At 29.0% G+C, this 10,235-nt stretch overlaps 1 protein-coding gene across 3 annotated transcripts in view; it reads right to left on the reverse strand.

Annotated features, from left to right (window-relative positions):
• Positions 1-424: 424 nt before the first annotated feature.
• Positions 425-10,235, reverse strand: part of LOC108693785 (serine/threonine-protein kinase SIK3-like) — a 214,862-nt gene continuing 205,051 nt past the window's right edge. For 2 of the 3 annotated variants that reach the window (XM_018202925.1, XM_018202924.1), the window contains one exon: positions 425-1,195. In XM_018202925.1, coding sequence (XP_018058414.1) covers positions 692-1,195 — 504 coding nt within the window. In that variant the 3' untranslated portion in view covers positions 425-691. The remainder of the gene's footprint in view (positions 1,196-10,235) is intronic. The other variant, XR_001932039.1, reaches the window with a different exon arrangement.

Below are 10,235 nucleotides of genomic sequence, written 5' to 3' on the forward strand. Positions count from 1 at the left end.
ATGCAGTACACCTTTGATTAATGCTATTACTGACAATTTAATGTAACTTTTAATCTTCATAATTCAAGATTTATTTAATCAAAAGATACTTTATTAGTGTTTTGGAAAGTTCTTGACATCAGTTATTAGATTGTAGAAAAAGTAGGATGTTTCATTTAAAAAATCGATGTGATCTTGGCAAAGTCACCCAAGGTCAAACTGATACGATCAATGAATAGATCATTTTAAACCCCACAACTTTGGTCTGAATATATTTTTGATTGGATCTTATCCTGCGGAGATAAAAAGGGTGGACGAGTGATCTGAGACATCCTGTGTGTGTGTGTGTGTGTGTGTGTGTGTGTGTGTGTGTGTGTGTGTGTGTGTGCGCGCGCGTGCGTGTGCGTAAAAAAAACATTTTAAAGTTTCAGAAAAGATATGAATATATAACTAATATTTCTTTATTTACAATTTCATAAATTTTTGTATAAGTAGATGGTATGTATCTCTTGAAACAAACACTAAAAACCGTATAATACATTAAATGTTACACAAATATAATAACACAGTAATGTTATTATATATAAAGAATGGTAATTTCAAAATACCATTTGTGTATATGCAGTATATGCAATACTGTAATGAATAGTGTATGATACACTAGGAATGTAACGTAATGTATGAAAAAACATATATTATATGCTGGTTGTCGTCAAACAGTAATACATGAAATCAATTGCTGACAAAGTTGACTATATTGCAATTGGTCCCCACTAATCCTACGCATTTTTATTCCTTTCGTTTCTCTTTCTTCCGATTCAAATACCCTAAGTTCAATTTGTACACCACCTGGATATTCTAAACTAAGTCCACTACCTTTCACTTCCTCTCTTGAAAATATAAAACCTTTTGGTGGCGCTCTTGCATCTATTATTTGTTTAACACGACCTAATATAGTTTCGGAATTTAATCTGCTTGACTCATCAGATAAAGGAACTTCGACTTCGGTAGGTATCGTATTGTGTGGCCTACCGATACCGCGTGTTATACTAGGTCTCGAAGGATCGCACGGCTCTGAAATAATAAAACTCGGAAGAGTGTTGTAATGAGGTAATGTATCTTCGAGTGAATCCGGCGATGGAGACGGAGAAGGCGAGCAACTTATTAACGTCACTTGTCCTCCAAGAACATCTGTCACTGAAATTTGCGGAGGTACCTATAAACAAATATTAAAATTAAAAATTAAACGATTTGAATAAAACTATACGAAATTACAACATATTATAAACTTATACATTATTTTTATTTTAGAAAAGATTTGTCTCAATATTTAGTGATAATTATTATCAATATAAAAAAAGAAATGTTGATTACATTTTTTAAATTAAATTAAATTATCAAAAAATAAAATATCAAAACTTTTTTAGTATTTAGATAATAAAAAATTAAAACTTTTTGATGTTTAAACAAAAAATATTTGAACAATTAAAATTTTTACAATAAAATTGTATTTAAACATAATAATTATTCAAATAAAATTTTAAAATTTTACACAAATAAAATATTATATTTTTTCTATCATTAATTTTACAGTAAACCAACAATTTCTTATGAAATATTATATGATGTACAATAATCAAATTTAAATTCAATTAAATCATGTTAGTAAGTCAGTGATTGCAGCAAGGGACTCAAATTAAACTTGTCACTGTATATTTAAAGTAAACAAATTTCTGAAAAAGAATACAACAATAAAAACAATCTAATAATGAATAAACAAAATCGGATGGAGTTCCGAAAGGTGAACGATTTTATTGTCGATTAGTATACTATATTTTGGTGCTGATTATTGATGATGACAAATACAATCATGAAAATTATCAAGAATATTTTGATAGGTCATTTGCTGCGTAATCTAGCTAAGCGTCTTATTACTCCGGTAGCATGCTTACTATTACGTGCTGTCGAGTGATAAGGATGCTTAGAGGCGCACGATTTCCACATGAAGCGACTCCCACTCCTCCTCTGTTTAAGAGGACTTTCCACATGAAAAAAATCATTTTTTAAATATTTGATTTTGAAAATGACCTTATCCGCAATTTTCATTATCAGGACATCAAAATACAGTAATATATTAATCGATAAAAAAACCGAGGGGTTCTTTTTGGAACTCTATCCATAAAATCGAATAAATAAATTAAATAAGTATTAACTTTAAATCATAATTTCAATGTTTAAATGTTATTTTTCATAAAATTTATATAAATATATTAATATATTTTTAAAGAATTGTAAAAAGAATAAAAAATGTGGTAAATATTTACATTAAATCAGCTCCTTCAAAAGTCAAAAACCTTAACATATGTTATCAAAATTATGATCCTGAGTGACTTCCAACACAAGTTTTAGCTATCACTCATTATTCATCAAAAAGTATTAACAAAAAAATTTAAGAAATAACGTCTTATTTTTGCTACAATGTTATGAACTATTGCACACCCTCCCTTCCTTACGTAATGACTTTTGACGCGAAGTAAAGTCAACTCCACTTTCTTCTGCCTATGGTCATCTGACTTTCTATGCGAAGCAATATCCATACCACATTCCTCCCTGGGAATATACGACTTTCCGCGCGAAGCGAGGTCCATATCTTTGTCTAGAAAGTCGTTATGCCGTGTAATGCTTATTGCACATTGGGGGACGCGATGAGCAATAAGCGATAAGCAATATGCAATGAAAACTCTGTTTTTTTCTGACGTAATGATATAAAATAGCTCTCATTGAATATGAGAGTCGCTCATTGTGCAGTAAGCATAAAAAGAGATAGACCTTTGCTTCGTGGAAAATCATACGTTAGCAGGGAAGGAAATGTAAAATAGTTCTTAATAATGTTTTAATAAATAGCAACGATTGAAATCTATTGAAGATCACTCAGGATTATAATTGATGAGAAGCTAGTCCTCTCCATTCAAAATATATAAAATATATTTACTGTATATTATAAAAAAAATATTCGTCTGTGTAATCATATTTTTTATGAAAAATTTTTTAAACAACGATTGATGTCTAAGACTTTTTGTTTGTTACTTTTTGATTGTTACTCAGGATCATAATCACATATCAAAGTTATGATATATATAATATATATCAAAGTTATGATCCTAAATAACAATCAAAAAGTTTTAGCCATCATTCATTATTTATTAAAAAATTATTCATAAAATATATTCAGATAAACATTGATTTTTCATTGATTTTTGAAGACTTTATGTAAATATTTACCAAAAATGTTAATTGTTTAAAATTTGAAAAATAAACTCATTTATTTACAAATAATGCTAATAATAAGGATGTGCGATTTTCAAAATTGTGCATTGCAGTGAACGCAATATATTATATCACAATTTTTATATACTGTGTATACTATATATCGAGACAATGCCATGTCTCTTAATTTTAATTGCCCATTTTTGTCGCATTACAAATTCAGAGCAATAATAGTTAAATAATATTAATTTTTAGAACTCAACAAATACGAAAGCATATTTTTCTATGTAAGAGTATTAAAAACTCCTAATAAATACGCTTTCAAAAAAAAAGTCCTTTTCGAAATAGAAAATTATATTTTTTACTGTACGTTAGTTGAATTATTTGAATGACTTAAAGCATTTAAAGAAGCACATAATATAAATCGCAGGCGTAATTTCAAATCATGCGATTTCGCGATTAAAAAGCCAGTTATATATTGCATTGCCATTCAAGAAAAAAATCACGGTATTTATTCAAAATCGCACATCTCTAATTAGTAAATACATTCTTTTTTTTCATCATCAATTTTTTAACAAATTTATAACGAAGATCAAAATTTTGTAATGTGTTCTAATAGGCAAATAGATTTGAATTTTCAACAAAAACAACTATTAAATATAATAAGAACAAATTTATGTTTAATATATAAAAATATGAATATACTGAAAATTTTTAAAAAATTTAAATTTAAAAAAGACACAATATTTCGCGCTAAGGGCAGCGCGAGACCGCCTGGGTCTCTTTACACGAGCCGGTGACTTGCCAGTATCCGAGATTATCAAATCTCAATAACACCTGAAATGAATCTAATTTTGGGTAAGTCTAATCGATAGCTTATATTCCAATTGCATAATACAAGTGTTTTCATTCCTCTACAAGAAATTGTGACATAAAGATATGTCAAATTTTGACATATTAAAATACGTCATCGCTCCTTGGAATGTGTTTTCCTTTTCATATTTTTGATAACAGATGGCAATATTTAAAAGAAGCATTGATTTCGCACTATCGTTGTCATTATTAATATCATTTGACATATGTCAAATATAGGAATTTACTTCGTTATTTTACACAGTATACATGATACTAAACAAAAAACACTTATAGCAGAGCCTTCCAAATGGTCGTGTCCCCCCCAAGATTTCAACGGTAAGCAGGCTTCTCTCAATTTTACCCCCTCCAATGCTATCTTCCAATCTTCCCGCCACACACGTTCAGCACCATCTGAATTCTTTCTCAGTTGCTCTTTATCCCCCCCTCTCTCTCTCTCTCTCTCTCTCTCTCTCTCTCTCTCTCTTTCTCTCTAGGTTGTTTGTGCATCAAAATTTAATCTAAATGTAATAAAACTAAAAGAAATAGATTTATAATTGTAATGTACTGTAGAATAAAAAAAAATAAATACAAAAATAAGATATAAAATTATATAAATGTCGTATAATACAAATATTATACTATAAAAAGATTTTAATTAACGACTGCAGCACACGATACTTGTTTTTCTGTTAGAAGATCGCTTGCGTTTTAATAAATTATTAGAATTGCATCACACAAAACGCAGATTTCCTAGCTAAAACGAAAGCAATCCAGCTGGAACAACGTACTTAAATCGTTAAAGAGAAACAGTATTTAAATAGCCCTGAAAGAGAGAACAGAAAAAGGAAGAAGTGAGATAGAAATTTAAATAACGTTACTGGGCAATTTACTTATTTCGCGCTTGCACACTCCATTTTGGAAAACATCAAATCAGGAGAGTTGCGCTATTGTATATACTGTGGCACAGCCACGAATAAAGGAGAAACATTGGACCCATGAGGAATAAGCACGAACGGATGAGAGGCAAAGAGATTAAGGATCAACAGGAAACTTCTAGTCGAAGATGAATTTTTTATACCGAAATTACAGCTAAAAATACTGAATGAATCGCGTTTTAATTGTGATTGTGAAAAGGCTTCTAAAGGCTCGTACAGAGCTATTTTTTTTGTAAATAAAAAGCATAAAAATTTGCTCTGATATCTCACTCGAATGTACTATAGTACAATTAAGATGTACATAATTTTATTTTTAAAAATTTTCAAGAATTAATTCGGCTCTGTACGAGCCTTCCTAGTAATATAAAAAAGAAATCCTAACAGGGTTTTCAATAATTAATATCTCATAAATAATCGCGTTTTGAAATCAATTTTACTATTATACATTAATGGGAAAGATATAAGATTACTAAAATTTATTAAAACTTGTTTGTTCCTCAAATGCCCTTATACTGATATACCCTGAGCGGCCAAGATCACTGAGAAAGCATCTTCGGTCGCTTGTACAGCGACCAGAGCGAGAACGTCAGGCTCTCGTTCTCTTTCACTGTCTCATTCGCTCTCGACAGGAATCATATTAGTATTCACATATGAATACATAACCACATAAGAAGATGGAGATTATATTATCTGAAGTTAAACCCTAAATCCAGAGCTTCAACTGGTCCTACCACGTGAGATTTCCAAAGTCAAATCAGACTTGTCCGTCATTCCTGTCGACCCTTAAGGGTGGTGCCCGACTTGAAAGGCTCTGTCTTACAGTATACACGATACTAAACAGTAAACATGGCATCCAATTTTGCAAACCGCACATCTTTTTCCTAGTAAAAAATTTGTCATATATAATCAAAGTAAAGTATATAATGTTATGTACACATATATACGTAATAATGTGTATAATCCATTGTATAAATATATATACAGTATACAAAAAGTCCGAATTAAAGTATCTCGAAAAACAAGCATTCCTGAAAGAAAAGTTTTATATAAAAATTGTAGGATTTAAAATTTATTTACTAATCTGATTAGTTTGACTTTATACTCTTCTCCCTTCTTCCTCTTTCTTCTCCTCTCTCCCTCCCTCTTCCCCCCTTCTCTCTCGCGTACGCGCGCGTATACATTTCACTCATTCTCTTCCTTCCTTTGATCAGAGAGAGAGAGAGAAAGAGAGAGGGGGGAGAGAAAGAGAGAGACAGAGAGATTTGACAACCTCCATACACCTTAGGTTAGATAATGCTAATATTGATAATACTGTAATTTTAAAGTGTCATCTACAACAAACAGTAACAATAGAGGCTATAGGAAGTAAGATGATTTTCCAACTCAGTTAGAAATGGTTGGTCGATCAACATCAAATCGAGAATGAGGACCCTCTTCTAAATTCATTCTTGTCTAATTCTTGTATTATCATTCTTGTATTATTATTATTGTGAAAGTGGTACATAAAACGTTCTTGTAGTAGAACATTACTGAAGAAAAGAGATGGATACTCTTGTGCAATGAAAAATTATAACAATATTTCTGAACGGATATCTGGGTTTAGTTTTTTTTCTTTTCCAGAAAGGTAAAGGAAACGAATGAATTGTTTATTAGCACTAAACTTTTATAATTAATTTTTCAAGGATTTTTGTAATTAATTTATATTTATATATTTATATCTTTTAGAGCTCAAGTATGATTAACAAATTGTAATTGTATCATTGAAACCTCAATAGATAATTTGCACAAAAACTATCGTATTTGTGCCAATCATTTTCAAGATTCCATGTTTTTAAATAATCTACAGCCACATGCAATTCCAATATCATTAACAGATCATAATTTTAATGATTTATCCTTAAAATCTGAGATATTATTTTCAAGTAATAGTAAGTAAAAATTTTATGATGCATTACTTATACTTTGTAATATACATGATCAAAGATAATAACTATATTCAAAGATTATGCATTTCGCAAGTTTTTCTTCCATGTCCAAATCCATTCTTGGAATGCCAATGTTTCGTGAAACTTATAATCCACTTCATCAGGGCGAGGAACAGCTTGATACTGAGCTGTTCTTCTGGACCATTTCTTTTATATGTATTATATTACGCTATTTGTTGGAGTGATGGGAAAGAAGAAAATTGTGGGGGGAGGGGGGGGGGGAAGAGATGGAGGAAATTGATCAGTCTTCAATAACCGGGAGAATGATTTTCTATATTTTATTTATGTTGTAGCATCCAATAAGTAGCGTAATATAAAAGGAACGGCCCGAAAGAACAATTCAATATCAAGTTATTTCTCGCTCTGATGAAGTGGACTGCAAGGTTCACGAAACGTTGGCATTCCAAGAATGGATTTGGACACGGGGGAAATGTCCACGAAAAGCATAATTTTTGTATAGAAAATACCTGTGGAAGAATATATATTATATTATTATAATAACTATTTTTCTAAATGTCTAATTAATCAAATTATTAATGAAAAAGATGAATATATCAACGTACTCAATGGAATATGATAAACGAGAAGACACAGTATCACAAGGACAATTACAAGAACAAAAACAGTTCCAAATGCAAATAGAATATAAACAGGATGAAGAAACATAAACAAATGCAAAATTTACAACTAATTCGCCACGGAAACTAAAACTAAAAAATAAAATACATTTTTTACAGAAGAAATTACATAAAATAAAAGAACAATTGAAGAGACAGAAAAATAATATTAAAAAAAAGTATAAAGCAGTATTCTATAGAAAAATATTGTAGTATAACCGTTATTCATGTCATCAGTCATTGCAACATTCGTTAAGACACAAGTACAGGTAGTCATAAGTTTCCAAAGAGTAGGAAATACTCAAAATTTAAAAAATTTTGTTTAAGTTTATATTTTAGTGGATTCAAAATCTATAATCTTTTGAAACAACAATTGTACTTATCAAGTCCAAGAATCATCCAACGATTGAAAATTTCTATATTCGTCCAAGATTAAATGCTTTTATTTTAAAATTTTTAAAAACAAAACTAATCAATTCAAATTCTCTAGATAAATATTGCATATTATGCATAGATAAAGCCTCGTTAAAACCAAATTTACAATATGATGTAAGTCGAGATGAAATTATAGGATGTTAGATGAGGTTATAGGATAGTTTTGAAGATTTGAGGGAGGAAAAATCAAGATCTTCTGCATGTAATGTTGCTGTATTAATATTGAAAGGACTATACAATATTTGGAAATCGTCATATTTTTTTCTTAATTCTACTTTTCCTGCTAACAAACTAAATATAATTAAAATAGAAAAATTACATGAAGTTGGATTTAAAGTAATTGCATTTATAATCATATAATGATATGGATGAAAATTTCAACAGCAAGGAAAAGGCAACAGCAAAAGCATTGGAGATTACCATCGATTCTCTCCTCTTTATTGTTCAAGAACAACAGATTGCATGTTTTATTGATTCACCATATAAAACACTATAAAAGCTGTCTGAAATAATTTTTACAAGAATAACATTAATTATAATGATGCATTTATCTTGTGAATGTTTGTCGAACAATTTTATAAAATAGATAAAAATAACGAAATTAGATTAGTTCCTAAATTTACAGATTGTCATGTCACTCCTAATAATTTTAAGAAGATGAAAGTTCGATATGCAACACAAGTTTTAAATGCCACAGTAGCTGCAAGTCTAAAAAAATTAATACTATCTTGTTTTATTTCAGAATACTCTTGTTACAATAGACTTTATTCGAAAAATGAATGATTTATTCGATATACATATATAATTTATCAATACTTCTGTTGCTGTAAAATATAGACAAGCTTTCACTGGTGAGTATTATCAAATTGAATTTCTTTTGGAAATAAAAGAATATCTCAATCATTTAACAGTATTTACAAGAAAAGAAGTAGATATTTCTAATAAAATTAAAGTATTTAAATATTGATGCCAAAATATAAATTCTCTTCTAAAGATGTGGGATTACTTGCATATTACTGCTCCTGAAATTAAATATTTATTTATGCGTCATTTCAACCAAGATTTTGTAGAGAATTTCTTTGGTAAAATCAGATATATGAATGTAATATGTTTAACATCGATTCAGTTCAATTATTCTTTTAAGAAAATTTTCTCTATAAATTTCTATGCATCTAAAACGGGAAATTGCGAGAGAGACAACGAGATGTTATCAGTAACAGTAAATTTTGCTGCGTACAACAAAACTTATACTGAAGACATAAACGAAGACGAATCTATTGATTTATATGATGATTTTCGTGAAATGGATATCAGCAAATAAAACACATTTCGTTACATTTGTGGTTATGTCATCCAAAAAGAAAGTTTAAAGAAACACTCATGCGACATAAATTATGCCAAAAACTATGAACATCATACTATAATTTTTTTAAAGCACATAATTCCACAGACGAAAAATTATTTGATAGCTTATGTATGCCGAATAATTTTATTGCATATATAAAGACTTATTTGAAAAAATGTCGAAGAATACATTTTACAGAAATCTATCATAAATAAATTTGTTCGACTTTTTGAACAAGTTAATTTTATTCTGCCAAAACTTTCCACAAAATTACATGGTAAAACTTTACACTAGAGTACGTTTATTTTATATTTTACAATTTACAAATTGCGTTTTAAATTGCAATCGTAGAAAATGTATAATTTTACGTCATGAGCTCTTATTATTCTTGTTTCTTCGTTGCGCTTGATAAAATTTATGGATAATTCTAATGAAAAAATTATTCGATATGCTTGTTCTTTTGTTAGCTCTAAAAGCTTTATAAGTCACTTTATTCAAATATATGTTTCCTTACAATGTTATGTATTGCACGTATCTTCTTCCATATACTTTACAAAAATTATTTAAACTAAAATTATTTAAAATAAATCATTTGCATAAATATTAAATTATAAGACTATTAATTTCTTCATTTTTGTAGGTGTTAACTTGAAGAAATAAACCAAGTCAAAATCCATCATTGGATGCAAAATATACACATTTACAGTTTCTTTTCCAGTTGTTTCTGAGATTGTAAAATTTTAAACCTGATCTAATTATAATATTAATAATAATAATTAATATCTATTAATTGTTGTACTTAAGTAGTACTTAAAAT

The sequence above is a fragment of the Atta colombica genome, unplaced genomic scaffold, assembly GCF_001594045.1.
Source record: "Atta colombica isolate Treedump-2 unplaced genomic scaffold, Acol1.0 scaffold98, whole genome shotgun sequence".
Lineage (NCBI taxonomy): Eukaryota > Metazoa > Arthropoda > Insecta > Hymenoptera > Formicidae > Atta > Atta colombica.